Below are 15926 nucleotides of genomic sequence, written 5' to 3'. Positions count from 1 at the left end.
TTTTTTTTTTTTTTTTTTTTTACATTTCATTCCAGGTTTTCTTGCGATTCTGGTGGCTTAAAGACAACGTGACCTACGAAAGACTGATTGGTCAATATCTGAGCTTTCCGCTTGAAAACGGCTTTCGCAAGACCTTGGTTACTCATGGCGAATGTGTTTAAAACAAGACTGGACACCGTACTGTTATGAAGTTTATTTACCATGGCATCGCTTTCAGTTTCTTTAGTAAATCAAGACATATGGTTTGCTATTAGCGTCTGATCTGTGGAATGTAATCCAGTTTTCTCTTTTTAGCCTTCGCCGACTTGCTTCGTACGAAAATCTACATATTAAGATCAAAGTATTTCAAGCAATGACTATGTTAATTAGGTAGTAATCTTTTTTGTCATAGCATTAACAGAAAATAACCGCTATCATAATTGCAAATTAAAACAGTATATGAACACATCTAAGGATGTAAGATTTAAATTATGTTTCTTTTGATTACGGAATGACTTAAACTAAAAATTGGTAATTCTTAAAATAATATTTAAACACGGCGGGTATATCTAGTAGCATTTTAGGATTGTTTACGCGTGTAAGAATTCTTCTTAGCGGTGGTTAGGTTGCTTTCTCTGAACTTACTCTATCTAAACAACACGTACAGAATATTTCTCAACCGTATGAAAGGGCAGGCAAAATTTTCCGTTGCCTCTTCTGCCTAATTATCTCCGCCGAATTAAAATGACTTGGAGGAAAAAGAAACATTTGCTACCGTTTATCACTCTTTGTTTTGACAATAAAGAAATGTAACGACTGACTCTCCTTCACTGGCGAGTGAATCACAAACGCAGCGCTCATCGTACCATATTGATTGTCACTGCGTATCTCTTATTGTATCATTTAGGTTTTTGTCCGCAAAACCTCTAGCTTCTCGAGTGAAGTCCTGTGTGCCATACATAAATTCTACGTCTCAATTTTTGCGGATTTTAACCAGCGTTAGTTTTCCGGCTATTTTTCAATGTCTCCACTCGATGGCGCCGATCCAAAATGTGAAATTCGCGGGATTTGCAATATAACAACAGTATATCACTAGCGGCAATTAACCAACTCACAACAATTCCATATATACTTTTAATATGCCAAGCCATCTGCTAGCCGCTTACAAACGATGAACAAAATGCCCGATTATTTTAGTGCTTCAAAGACAAGACGCGTAACAAAGGCGATGGAGATGAAAGGCACTCGAAGTGGGAAAACGTTATAGAGACTTCGACACAAAACACGTGCAGCCCGAGCGTGTTGTTTTTTTATGCACTTGAATTGAAAAACAAAATATCGTTGACTCCGCCATTTTTCTCTTCGTTAGAAGGACCAATTTCTTTTTTGTTGCTCTCTGTTGCCCACGTGACAAAGCTAAGTGGCTTAATTCCGACTTTTACAAGAACACTTTGTTACCATCAAGTGATTAACTGATCAACAGCGGACTGAAATGGAAACATTTCAAAATATTCGATTTCGTTAAGTCCTCGCGGCAAATTATCACATCGACTGATTTTGACCGAAGTCCCTTAATTGAAAGTTAACATAACCGAAACCAGAGAGGCGTATGCTAATGAAGAAAATATATATTCTTTTCCTTGTTGTACTTTACACAACTTCGTGCATACATCCACTGCTGATAAGGCAGGCTACAGGAAACATCTGTCTACATTTTGATATTTTAAGGCAAATTATAACCTTACGATCGCAAACTATACTGCACTACGAATTCTAATTGTCTGTAAAAGCGATCTCCTGTCCAATTTGTCCTACATGGAACTGATAGAGACAAATTTTTCTGCGAATAAAGAGAATTAATTAACTGGTCCTAAACTACAGTGTTATCACATCATTTTACCCGCGAAGTATCTTTTTGACAGTTCACCCCCTAATCAGGACCTATTGAAAATTTGGCTTGAGGCTACAATAAGTTTGGAACACGACATTAAATAGCAGTGAAGGTTCGTAACAATAGTTTCCTCCACTGTTTCGATACAATACCGCAATCTCGTTCAGTTTATTATCTTTTATACATTATTTACTCGCCTGGCGCTGTCCTTTTGTTCACCTTAGAAATCTCAAAAACATCTTCCTCAACACCAGTTGCGCATCGGCCATACTTAATAAAGCCCTTTACGTGTAATTCACATAACATGGTACAAAAAATATCCCGTCACATTTGCAGCAACTCGCCGTTTAACAGAACAACGTTGTCCGGAAATAACAGATTGGATGCTTTGCCATTACACGGTCGACAAATAATACGAAATTCATTTTTGACAACTCTGCATCCAAATTAACTTAATTCAGAGAAATGTGCATTCGTTGGTCGGAGAAGGATCCTTCGCAACGCTCAAAAAATCGACTTTTGATACAAAGAAGGTCATTCGAGGCTTGAGAAGAGGGATCGAGGCGAGAAAAACGTGGTTAATAAAAAAAGTTTGTTCTAGACTCCGAATCAACATTTGTTTTGTTTTTTTTGTGTGTGTGTGTTTTTTTTTTGTTTTTTTTTCATTTTCTCTCATTCTGCCTTTGTTTGTCGCATAACAGATGACGTCAGAACAATTTGATGGGAATTTTTGCCCGACCACTTGCCAATTGAAATGCTTGGTTTTTCGTTTGACGTCCTCGGCTGAACTCTTTGCTCTGCGATTGCTTTGTTTTAACAAGGAGACGTCTCGCGTTTTTATTCATGTTTACCTTGTCATTCAACGCGAAAGAACTTTGTTTACGGTTTCGAAGTCACAAGAGGTTACTCCGGGCTGTAGCGTTTTAGTTACCATATTTTAAGTAAGATATTCATTGTTTGACCTGACTTCGTGATCGATGCTAAAATCTGGAAGAGAAGCGAAAAAAGAGGCAATAGATCTTGCTTCCAATAAAATCTTAATTCGATTCAAGAAAATTAGGCTTTTCCTAAGCTCTGAACAATACGCGACGGCAGCAGGTTGCATCCTCTCGACATCATGTATGTCTCATTTGCTGCTTTTTAAACGCAAATCAAGCGTTATGAAATTTCGTCGTGTATTGTAAGTTTTTACATAGTTTTATTAAACGCTTAACTCTCACTAAGTTGTAGTCGGCAGGATGCCTCGCACAATAGGAAGTGTCACAAACCTTGTATCGAGTGATTGTTTTTTCATGCTCGCTCGTGATTGGTTCGTTGGCTGCCTAAAAATGGCTATAAGCCGGGCGACTTGTAAGAAACGTGTGCCCACGAAACCATTAGTTAGATTTAAAGCCTTTCACGAGCCTCAAGTCTCCCGAAGGAAAATCTTAATCGTTAACAGATGGAGAGCCCGATCTCATTCCGTGAAAGCCAGACACAAATCACAAGCCAGTTTCATTACGCCTCGGCGGAGCATCATGACAAGAACTTGAAACGAAAGCGAAGGAGGAAATCCCCAACGCAGCAAATCGCGCAACGACATGCTGCAAACCTGCGCGAGCGGAAACGCATGCAGAGCATAAACGAAGCGTTCGAGGGACTTCGGCATCACATACCGACTCTACCTTACGAGAAGAGACTTTCTAAAGTCGACACATTGCGGCTTGCTATCGGTTATATTGGTTTTCTCACGGAAATGATCAGTTCGGACATGAGCCACAGCCAAGCACTACAGCCAACATCTTCAGAACAACCGCGAAAAGTCATGATCTGCCATAGGGGCTTCGGTAAGTGTGAGCGATTTTCATCTGAATACGTCGCTTTAGTATGTAGTTTGCGCGCATCTGGGAAGTTCTCACATACATGTAGGGCTGATAGCTAATAAATAAAGTGACGTTTTGGTAATCTTTTTGCATTTTATAAGCTGCAAATTGAGGGAAATCTTGTAATTTTCTTGCGCCAAATTCCCATAAAGCAAACATATGTTTCCCCTAAAGCCGTGCAGTGCGAACGAGGAAAAATCCACACACATTTTTTCAAGATCATTTCTTTTATTTATGTTTTCATGTTTGCTCATTTTTTCTTCTTGTTGTTTTACCTTCTGGCAGGTACTCAAGAATACGGTCTTCCTCCATTAACAGGGCATTCCTTATCATGGACAGACTCGAAGAAGCCAAAATTACCCTCCAGTATAATGAAGGCAAAAATCTGGACCCCCGAAGACCCTAGAATTCATAACAATTCAATGTATCCCTCGCCATTGTAAGTTTAAGGAAATGTTGTTCAATTAAACTGTACGTCAAAGCAGGGAAAAATTGGACTTTAATTGTATTTTAGCAGAGGTAGAATTATTTTTTAATTATAACTAGTGGACGAGAAAAACATGAATGTAACATATTTGAATGCTCGAACGAAGTTTTAACTTTCTTCTAAAAAATGCTATTCTACAGACCAATGCTGTCAAGTCGCCTCGATCTTCTGTCGAGAAAGAATGCGAATGAAACCTGTTTCAACGGCGTTCGGTTTCTGTAAAAACATATTTTGTAAATTTTTGCTCCAAGCTAAGCACATTGAGAGTTTGTATATTAAAAGACATTGAATTGGTCACTGCCTGTTGGTTTTAATTGTTGGGAATTCTAAGTGGTATAATCTCTTTGATAAGTAAATTTATGAAAAAATATAATTCGTTGTGGGGATAAACGCTCAGTCTTTTATTACATTGGGGTTTAACAAAAGAGTGAATGTGCTAGTTCTGCGCGGGAGACTTCATTTGCATAAACTGCTTGACTTTTCGTAGTTTCAGGATTCTTTGGAAATTAAAAATTAATGAGGTGCATAAAACGTGATCCGCTCGAAAACGGGTCGCGTTCTCTTCCGTTGATCTCAATTAAGACTCAATCTACAAAACGCTTGTGTAATCTCGTTGAAGGGTTCACCTAACGGGAGTTCAACTTTGTCTTGTGTGCCCCTCGTGTGTTGAACAACGTTATCAGATTTCTAAAGACTCCTGTAGAATCGATCTGTAATCTTGTTTCCCAGGAGGTCTATTGGGTACTGCAGACCTCACGGCACCAACAGACGAAACACTCAGGTTAACTTGTCGGGTTTCCTAAGAGAAAACGTGGGTCTGTACCAATGAACACTTGATCTTATCGATTAGTCATGTCTACCCACACGTGCAGACGTGTTTGCTCTTCTATGGGTTAGAACGAAAACATTTGTGCAGTGAGGTATTTAAGGGGTGTCACACCCTCTGAGCTGCGGGAAATCGCAACCTAAGCGGCTTTGTTCTGCAGAGGTGCCTCACATAAGCATTCCTAAGTGGGATGGGCTCAGTAAATGATCTTGGGGTGTTTGGTGTAAGGTACAATTCAAGTAACAGGTTGATAAATGTCATATACACTGCCCAAGATCCCCAGGTATGGCATTTATTACACTAACTGCGCGAGACAAACGAGTTTTTAATCCATTGGTGTGAATATCAACCACGAGTCTTGATACTTGTATTTGCACGAGGCCTCAACGTGTTATTCGCTTTATCAGGGAGATATAGTTAAATGATATTGGTACACACATCTACTGTGGAGGATTAAAGCTATAATGGACGAAGTAATTGCTTGTGTCGGTTCTGGCCTATCAATACAAAATGCTGTCCCCGTTGCTGAGACTAAGAGCCATATTTCTATCACAGCTGCGGGGAAAGTATTGTTTAGAGGACAACAGGCAGCTGCGAGGAGCCATTTCCAAGAGCTGCCCCATTTAAAAGAAAGAAGACAGGTATTATGTGTGGACACGTTCGAAGATTTACACAATTGGTTGCAACCTGCGTGCTGGTGAATAGCTCTTTTTTTTCATTAAGACACTGGTCGATATCTACCCTGTGGAGACGAGAGCTGATTGGCGGAAAACACGACACATGAGTTTTGTATAGCCCGCCCTGAATTAAGCAGACCCTGAACCAAGATCAATTATTTGACTCTTTCAGATCTTTGTTTCAATTGTCAACGTCTCCTTGCGTATTCAACCGCTGCATGCAATCGCTTACTTGCTAGATTTCCATGTCAGTAGAGTCTAGGAAGTGAAGATACAAACTCATTTACGATGCAGTCCCCTCAGATAACCCCCATTGTCTCCAAGAACGAGCGTGAATTTCAAGAGCGGAGTCTGCTCTCAACTTGTATCTTTTATTAAAGGTGTTACCCACGCCATGCAGTGAATTAGATTTTTCTTTTGTTTGTAGAGATTTAAATAGGAGAAGCAGATGTTTCTTGGGCTTAAAAATAAATCATGAATGAATAATCAGGGAGTTATCATTCACTAGCTGCCTTTGGAGGGAGCTGGCAAATTTTCTATCCCCACAAAGGCCCCCTTTTTCGTCCTGGTATCTCCCTTCCCCTTCCGGCAACCAAACAGCAGCAAAATATTGGATATTTCGGCAAAAAATTGTTTGTGATGTGAAATATATTAATTAACGATGGATAGAGAGAGTATTGTTTTGTCGTAATGTCAACACATTTGACTGTGTCTTGTAAAAAGCTTTTAAAAGTTGCCAAAAAACACAAGATACCTAGCACGTTGAGCGTTAGTAATTATGTAAACAGGCAAATTTTATCATTACTGCGATAAAGCAAGTCATAATAAACTTTCTTTTACAAATGGCACTTTCGGAGCCGAGTGAATATTGCACGAGCGCTGAGTTACAAAAACGAAAAACGTTAAAAACTTAACAAAAAATGCGGCAAATTTATGCAAAAAAGAGGGTTTTTTTCATGTTTTATTCAAATTGATCTAATGACTGAAATTCAAGTGCCTTAAGAAACTTTTTTAAATTATAAAAGGTAGCTCCCGTTAGATGTCAAAGTTTCAGCGAAAGCAGAAAAGTGCGGATTGCAGTGAAAAACTACTTCGGTGTTAAGTTTAAAGTTCTGCGCATGCGTTATGGGGATAAAACAGATTGAAATCACACATAACCGCAAATGACAGGCATTTTAGCGTGAAATTGACCACGAATGTTCATCTTTTCCAGGTGTGCTGGGCATTTTCCGTTTTCCCAGCTAGTTTTCCTCGCTGCCAGCGCGACTAGCCTTCTCTTTCAGGGAAATCGAAGACTGCTTCGGCCTTTCTCTACCAAATATGAATATTTAATTAACTGCAGTTGTGTAGACACAATCGTATCGTAATCACACTTTGCGGTTATTTGCTGTAAAAGTTCTTGAAATTAAACCTACACGTGAAATTCTGTGGGCGTTGGAAAGTCGATAGGTGGTGTAAATCCCCGTAGAACCCTCTTGGATCATCTCTACTCATAAGCGGCTTAGAATTTCGCGATTAAAACCTCAAATTTGTCGTTTACTCACGCGAAATGTGCTTCGCCAACGGGCAATCTCGAGACTTTTTCAAGATATCTACAGCTTTCATATTTCATAGCAAATGAAACACTCTAATAAAGTACACCGCAAATGAGTTCTTAGCTAAGCCTAATTTCGCTCGTTTTCGCTTAAAAGTTAACTTAAGCTTCCTTTTGAAGTAAACACACTCGCGTGCGTTCAGGTTTTGCATTTCAGGACATGAACGTTTCAAAGATTGTTAAAACCAACGTCAAAACAAAGTCGACAGTACAGTTAGAAGAGTTTAGTTATGGCAATTCGCAAAACGTAATCACTTTAACTGCTTGGATCGTGCCAGAATTGAACAACACGTGCTGGAAATCTTAGCTTTTAAAAAGCTGTTGTTTTCAATGTTAAAATGCATACAAATTATTCCATTATTTTCCCATTCGGGGCCAAAGGTGACTGCTTTTCTATAAGCTCTTATTTTGATCAATAGGATCTGTCTGGAAAAAATCGTCCTCCTTTCGGAAAATAACCGGAATGGTTGCCACAGTCGTTTAAAATCTATTGAATAGTTGCGAAAAACATGTACATGTAATTTTTATTTAGCTCATCACCGTTCATTTATCACGCAAGTAATTTCTTCATGGTCCGAAAGCGCTGTCAAAATTCACTTAAACAGTTGTATAACTGCTCTTCTATATTGCCTCAATACACAAGTGTTACTTAACATCTTCGTTCAAAACAATGCCATATTAAAGAAATGAAGTTTCCTGCGGCGGCAGTATACAGGTTATTTTCTCCACCGGACGTACTTCACACCAAACAATAATTAAAACTCTCAGGAAAATAGTTAAATAATTTACCGACTTTACAATGAGCGTATCAAACTTTCCGATAAGAACCGCAAAAAGATGACTTCATTAAACGGAACAATAGAAAACACTACGGTGATAATATTTCGAGCTCTATTAGAAAGAAAAATCTTTAGAATGCTTGTTTTATTTTTGCGGACAATTTCACGGAGAGAAAAATATACTGCAATCAGATATTGGTGGCGTGGAGGGCCGAAAAACTTGTTTACTCGCTCCGGAAGGCAATATTAATGATTTGTGTTTCGCTTTTCTAAGAGTAAAAATAAAAGCCTATATTCCGTGAAAATAAAACTATAATTCGGGAAATTTGAAAAAAAGTAATACTTGTAATAACGTGACGATAATAAGCTTCTTAAATTGCCGAAAAAAAATTTCCGTAATAGATGTGCCTCTATATAATTGGGTTTCAGCTAAATGGAAAATAGTATTGATCTAAATTGATAACTTGTTTCTGGTATCTAAATATAACTGACATGGAAGAAGAAGGAGTCCGGCCTGTTAAAGTCGAACACAGCACCTCTTGGCTAAAGAAATTGATAGAAAAGAAGTCAACACATTTGCAAAATTTGTTTTAAAATCCGAGCCACTAAAATCAAACACAAAAGCTATTCACAGACAACTTAAATCATTATGTATCGCTTGTGTCCGGTTAACCTGCTTAGTCTTTCATTTAAATGGCTTCCACCTTTTTCGTTTTTCGTTTCTTTTTAAGATAAAATCTTGGCTGTTTCAAGGTGTTTAGGGCAGCCTTGTCTCGCTTACGCTTCCGAGCGAGAAAGCATACAATATATTAACATGGTGTCGTGCTTTTCTTTTGTCTAATCTTTCTGTACAGAGTATGATACAAATGCACAAGATATGCTAATGAGGTTTTAACTGCTACATACATAATAATGACACGATCCCTTCCATTATTAAGCTCAATTAATGCATTCTTCGTTAATAATTGTTTGTTTAGTTTTGACTACAGCTGCCTGAAAACAGCTCTTACCGTGGGAAAGGAACATATGGACAAGTCATTTCTTCGCCCACAACAGAATAGAGAAAATTTCAATTTATTTTGGTGTGATACTTGAGCGCAAAACAAGCAGAAACAGCTTCCTAATGTTGTGCATTTCTCGAGGAATAAATTCACCAATCTAAGACTCACCTGAATAAACGATTTACCATTTAATGAATTTCGCGTAAATTGTTTTACAAAATAGAGGAACATGCTATACTTTTGGAAGCGAAGCGAACTAAATCTCTTTGCAAGGGCGAAACATGCAATTATTATCATAAGTACATATCACTCTGAGCCACAGCATGTGCTGTAAAATGGCAAACCGTGCGATTGAAACTGAGAAAAAAATACGGTTTTTTCTTTCAGCTTCGCTGGAGAGAGTATTCATTTTGAAAAAAATGACAAATGAGTTGCCCTGTGTGATTTTCAAAAAGTCTGTTTTTTTGATTTTTAATTTCATATTACACAAGTGTCAAACACACTATTGTTTCATTACCCGATCGAGGGAAAGTCTAAAAGTTGTCCCTTTTTTGTTAGCGGACATAGTTTGGTTTCGGGCCAACACAAATTTCATTTTCGCTAAATTTAAAGGAGAAACAATTCAGAGCTTTAGCGGTTGATTTATTAGAGTTGAGCGATATTGTTTAAAAATATTTACTTTCAGTGTCGGGCGTTTCGCGAGGCTCGCTGCAAATTTGCTTTTCAATTAACCTTCCTGTAAACTTTCTACAGCGAATACTTACCGATTAGCATTTCAATCTATTTGCATTTTAGTGATTAAAACTTGGTCCGAAGTCAAAAGGATCTTTAGATCTTTTAGATAGCTGACAATACGATTACTTAGTTCACTTCCTATCTCGCCGAAAGGCTTGGCTAATGGCGAAGAAATTAAAAATTAATGAGAACTTCAAGAGCCGACGGAAACGGCGATGAAGATGTATCAAAGAAACGACGAACTCGGTTAATTGTGCTTTCTTTTTTCTTTAAAAGATCTCGAACGAATTTTGTTTTTCGGTGGAAAGTGGTTTATGGCGTCAACTGTTTTAAAATTTTTAAAAAGGCAGAAAAAAGTATCCCTTCTTCTTCTTTTCTTGTAAATTTTCAAACACGCAAATTTGACTTTGTCTGGATCTGTTTACCATTCGATTTGTTAACTGCAAATAACTTTAAAAGTGTGAAATCTGTGAAATTTTAAATCAAACCTGACTAACTTCAAGCTCTATTTGAAGCTTTCACGAACTAGGTCACCTCCCCTATATGAAGTCAGTTGGTTTTTCAATAACATTTGCCTTGCCAAAATCTTGTCTAGCTTCCGAAATAAAATACGATTGAAACCCTTCGTCCTAAGATCTGTCGTTTGCTAAAAATCGTCGTACTCTTTTACCCTTTACACTTTGACGTTGCTGGAATATTTGATCTAGTGTTAGGACGCCGTTTTTTTCCTTATAAATATATATAGCGACGTTTCGACGGAATTCTTCGCTAACATTACTGAAACGAAGATGGCTTGTCAAATATACATGAAATCGAGCTTTCTAGCCGTCGTCAAGCGTTTGTGAATCTCTAGCTATCAACAAAAAAAACTAAGTTACAGGATAAACTTGCCTGTTCATAAAGCTAACACGTTTTCGTCGCTTTTACTTGAGGAGACACCAGTTAAATTGTTAAAGTTCGCTTTCGGTCCTTAACCAAAGCCGGCCTAGGAAACTCGATTTTAAAAGTGGAATTTTTCATGCCCGAAGCTACACTAATATCAATTATATTTCAATTTTTCTCAGGTAATTTTTCTTTTTACCGTAGTGTTCAATATAGCAGAATTTTCTTCTAGGAGATAGTGTCAGCGATTTGGAATTTTAATTGCGGCTTCATCTCCAGTTTTTGGCTTTTCCCGGCTTTAAGCACGAAACTCAACTAGTTTCACACTGCTGAATTTGCTTAAAGTAGTCATAAAAATATCGTCCTATGAAATCTTACAAGCGACTTCAAATGAGATCAGTATTCTTTGCTATAGAAGGTACATGAAATTTGTCCATCTCGCGAGAGCTGACGTGCGTATGTGAAGTGTTAACGATATGCTATTCAGCTTAGAAAAAGCTCGATTCCCTGAAACACAGGCTGGTTTTCGGAAATCACTTTTGAGAGCTCAATACAGACAAGTAAATCACCAATAACCTGGGGTGAGTCTTAAAAGTCTAATTTGCGCTCATGGAAACCGCACAGAAAGGAGGTACGATCTAGAACTGCTTTTCGAAGATTTTCTGTTAATTAAAATCGCGAGGGTCTACCTTTACCATAGAAATCAAATTCGTGGCCACGTAATTGCGTTTCCGCGTTCATCGATACGTTATTTACTTTCGCTTCTTGCAGACTGTTTTTTCAGCTTTCAATTTGAGGTTCCCTAAATTTGGAGTACGTGCGACTCGAACAATAATCCGGCTGCTTCATGAAAACCAAATTAACTTATGATGAATTTCTTTCTAGGAAACGTATCTTTCGACAAGGAATTTATGTGTGGCCGTTGTTAGTGCATTCGAGCTGTTCTTCGACTTAACAGCTGTAACTTTTAGAAAAGTTCGCAAATTGGAAAATTATAGACCGTAAACTAAATCGCGTTCCTGTATGATGAAATAGACCCGTTTCGAATGGAGTCCTCGCTGCGAAGAACAGTGGCTAATTTAAACTTAACATTTAATTTCACGTGGTTGGATCACTTTAATTGTGTCTTTCCGTTTCGCTTGTGGTAGCGATGTTGAAGTAAAAACAATACTAAAATAAAAACAGTAATACGTCATTCTGTGATACGAAGTGATCTCTCTGAGAAATGACTAAGTGCACGAAGGCTTTGATTCAAACGCCACAAATAAATGATACAGTGACGATGTACTAGCGAGCTGCGTGAACTAAAATAAAGATGAAAAATATGAAAAATAGTACGCAAGAGGATATCTAATAAGTGAAAAATTGCAATCACTGCTGATAAAGATTGAGTTAAGTCTTCGTATCTAATCAACTGACTTCTGTAATAATTTTACCACTGTTTGACACGGTGGATAAACTTGCCTTCTCAAATGAGCTTCGACGTAGTGAATGAATACGACATTGAAGAGCTTGCCTTCTCCGAGACGGAATCTAATCTGAAAACTGACTTGGGTAAATTGAAGCAGTATACCGTTAATAGCGCTGAGGACGAATCTTCGAAAAAGTAAATGTAGACATTAAACTTTGGAAGGATCGAAGGAAAGAAACAATAATAATAAAACAGGCGTTGAAAACGTATACAAACCTTGGAGGCACAAAGTATAAAGTGGCTGACAAGAACACGTCAAACTGCTAGTGAGCGCGTCCAACGAACATTTGATCGCAAATGAGACTCTGTTGATTTCATGCGCTTTTTATCTACGCCTTGAATCAGGCAGGCCGTGAGAATTTTCAGGGACAAACTTAGAGCGAACATAGTGTCTTTTTCTCACGGACTGTTAGAAATTATTATGGAAAATCATTAAAATCCTTTTAAACAAACAACCCATGGGTTCCATCTGTCCAGATCTTTAAGCTTCGGTTTGACTTGGAACATCCGTCAAAAGCAAATTTCTCTCCTCTATAACTGATTATTTCTCTTAAAACTTTTTGGTAACCGCAGTTTGGACAACCCGGCTAAAGGGGATTTATTTCTTGTAGCAAATACTTTCCAGTCAGTCATGACGGCATCGGGTTGCGCCTTCAAAGAGAAATTAAAATTCAAACTTTGTAAATCTCAAAAACTTTCTCGCGGCCGGATTTTCAGGGATAACCGACATTAGCCTATTCATCAAGATAAATTGCTTTTTAATTGATTTTTGTCCCCAAGCGATCGCCTGCGTATGGAAAACTAAAGAAAAACAACATATGTACATTTAGGAACGATATTTCAGCCTTCGGAGATTTTAAATAAAACATTGCAATCAAAACAAGACTTTGTTGACTCGGTCGACAAATCAAAATATCAAAATTCACCTGTGCAAACTGCATAATTATTTTATCAGTGTTTCACTGCTGTTGAACAAAACTACACATGCACTGCCGGTATACCAGAAAACCAACCGAAGAAACTTTAAAAAATAACGATTTCGAATTTTGAGATGTGTTGGTTTCCGCCGCTTAGAGACTTGCTTCATTTAATTGGCTTTAAAGTTTCTACCAATCATTATAGCTCATTTGTAATGTGTCAAGTTTTACCAAGCACGTTAAATAAAGCTGTGTGTGTTTTTCTTAATTAAGGCACGTTACTAGATATAGTTGATTATTTATATTTCTATCGTTTTGCACTTTTTGAAGTCTTGGACCAAATTATCAACCTCGTCGGGTTTTTTTTTATTGTTATTATCCGTCCATTTGCCGAAATCGCAAATCTAATTCTTGGAAAACCGGAAAGTATTCAAGAACATTAGGGACTTCTCATGTAAAGATTCGTAATCTCAGGAAGAGAAAAGTTTAAAATCAAAATAAAGATCAGCTAAAATCGATTTTTTTCACGTGGTCACTCAAGAGATCTGTATTTCGCTTCGTTCCTACTTTCTTTAGCTAACCAGAGGAACACAACACTTCCCCTTGAAGCAATAACGACCAGTCGTCCCCATAATTGTTCTGGGTCCGTTCAGCTGTTTCGTATCAAGTTACCATCACAAATCGTTGCACTTGGCTTTGAGATGATAAAAATGCAACAAAAGAGTTCATTGAAAACCTTGAAATTGCGTGGCATGATGTTTTCTTAGCTGACCTCCTTCTTTTCCAGAATTTTTAATTTCTCTTTCGACCCGTGCCTTCATACTAAAAGGAAAAAAAATTGTGTTAACTGTAAATGTGTAAATCGCGTCGCAAAATTCCCGTCAACTGATTTCAGGTAATGAATTAAAAGACCTTGAAAACAAGCTTAAGAAATCTTACTCTGGGGGTAATCATGATCTTTTTCAGGCAAACAAAATTCCAAAATTTTTGTTCTTGCGTGTTTTGTTTCGGTTGTCACAACCAAGTTGTGATTGTGCCATTAATAAAGCAGTTACTTGGATCCCTTGATCCTGAGAAGCGAAGAGTTTTGGTTAACTGGTAATCTTAACGGATGGCGTTAGCATGTGCTCTTGATAGTATTTATAGAGAGGTTCAAGACCATAGTTCTCTGAGCCTGGAAGTTTTGAAATTTCAATCCTCGCGCAAGGTAGACACTTTTAAGTGTTTGCTGGCCTGTGTGCATGCTTCACCCGTTTTCCTTTAATCGTCTTAAATAGTGGAGCGTATTGTGGACGGAAAACATTGATACGTTTTCAGAGTGAGACCTCTATTTTCAAATTCCTCCGCGTGGCGTTCGCCGACTGTTACGGGCGTTCCCGCGCATCAACACAATACGATCACGTTGATTCCTTAAATGTGTGCCTTGTGCGCGACGCTTTATAGAATTTTCGCTATCTGTAATACTGACGCATGGACAACAAAAAGGTTGTTCAAGATAACATTAAGCTTTACTACTAGGGACGCTAACTTAGCAAAAAGCGATTTACGAAAGGGTCCGCTTAAAGAAAAGTTCTACTGACTATGTAATCTAAAAATTAGGAACTAAAAATTTCCAATAGTATCGTACAAGTCTACTCGGGAGTGAGTGATGTATCCAACAATTATTTATACTCCACTTTGAATTGATCACATTTAAAAATGGATTCATGATTCAGTTTTCCTTTCAGTACCAAATTCCACTCGGCATTAATTCGGCAACAAAGTTAATTATGGTCGAGTGGTCCCTCTTTCATTACCCTCAGCTTTCCGAGGGTTGGTTAACCCAAATTGCTGTTACATTAAGGTGTGGTATCTACTACTGCGCCAAATGATATTTCTCAGTTTTAAAGTTACGTACAAAATTGTAAAGACATTTGTGGTTCTATAAAGCGGGAGTAAGAAATCAATTAAATTACTTTACTATAGGACAATAACACGAATAGTGTCTGACGACTAACGGGGCTACTGTACATGTGAGACTATGTTCATACTTGGCGCCCAAGCACGCTGCCATAGTACTATCCTCTTTGGGCATTAATCTGAACACACCTTTGTTCCAAGTATTCACACCAGAATTCGGGCAGTGTTCTTGCTGGGCACAAGGTCTCGACCTTGTACTCGAGCACTAAATCCGGTACTTGGGCACTTAAGCCGTCCAGCGTCTGAAGGCAATGCTCGGGCACCAAGTCCTGAAACAGTCTAAGTTATTAAACAGCCATTAAAACAAGAGAGAGTGGTTTCATCAAGAGACATTGCAGAATTCAAGATGGTTGGAATCTCTGACCACCGCACCTCTGCTTTGAGAATTGAAACTAAATCTCAACCCGCGTGAAGCTCGCAAACTTTGGTGAAATATCCAAAACGTGTTATTTTACTTCTACCACTTGTTAATTGACCAAAACAATTTATGTGGTGGAGGTGCGTAAATTTGCCCTCGTCAACCAGCCTACCCTCGTCTCGCCCTCTACGCAACTTCTTGTGATCACGTGATCAGTGCCTGGCTTTAACTAATCGGCGCAAAGTTATCCATGAAATTTCCTTCGTTCGTCATTTCTCAATCCCAGTACTCATCGCTTGACTACCAGCGCTCGTCTTGATAAACTGCGAACTGCATAACAATTCTGCATACAGTCATACACTTTATACAAAACCATAGAATGTAAATTACTTTTGACTCTGAGGTTTAAAACAGAGCACCCCCTTAGCTTCCCTCTGACGCAAATAACGCTGTAGGTTAATCTGATTTTCTTTATCTGGAAATCTCAAAGCTCTAACGAATTCCAAGC

The 15926-nt window shown here is 38.2% G+C and overlaps 1 protein-coding gene across 1 annotated transcript; it reads left to right on the top strand.

The window, feature by feature from the left end:
- Positions 1-7: 7 nt before the first annotated feature.
- Positions 8-13135, top strand: LOC145486320 (pancreas transcription factor 1 subunit alpha-like). Its single transcript, XM_081464958.1, has 2 exons — positions 8-3696; positions 4018-13135. The coding sequence occupies exons 1-2, from the start codon at positions 3312-3314 to the stop codon at positions 4173-4175; spliced, it is 543 nt and encodes a 180-aa protein (XP_081321084.1). The 5' UTR covers positions 8-3311; the 3' UTR covers positions 4176-13135.
- The last annotated feature ends 2791 nt before the right edge of the window (positions 13136-15926 follow it).

The sequence above is a fragment of the Orbicella franksi genome, chromosome 5, assembly GCF_964199315.1.
Source record: "Orbicella franksi chromosome 5, jaOrbFran1.1, whole genome shotgun sequence".
Classification (NCBI taxonomy): domain Eukaryota; kingdom Metazoa; phylum Cnidaria; class Anthozoa; order Scleractinia; family Merulinidae; genus Orbicella; species Orbicella franksi.
Note: the sequence above shows the minus strand (reverse complement) of the source record. Positions and strands in the feature narration are given on the sequence as shown.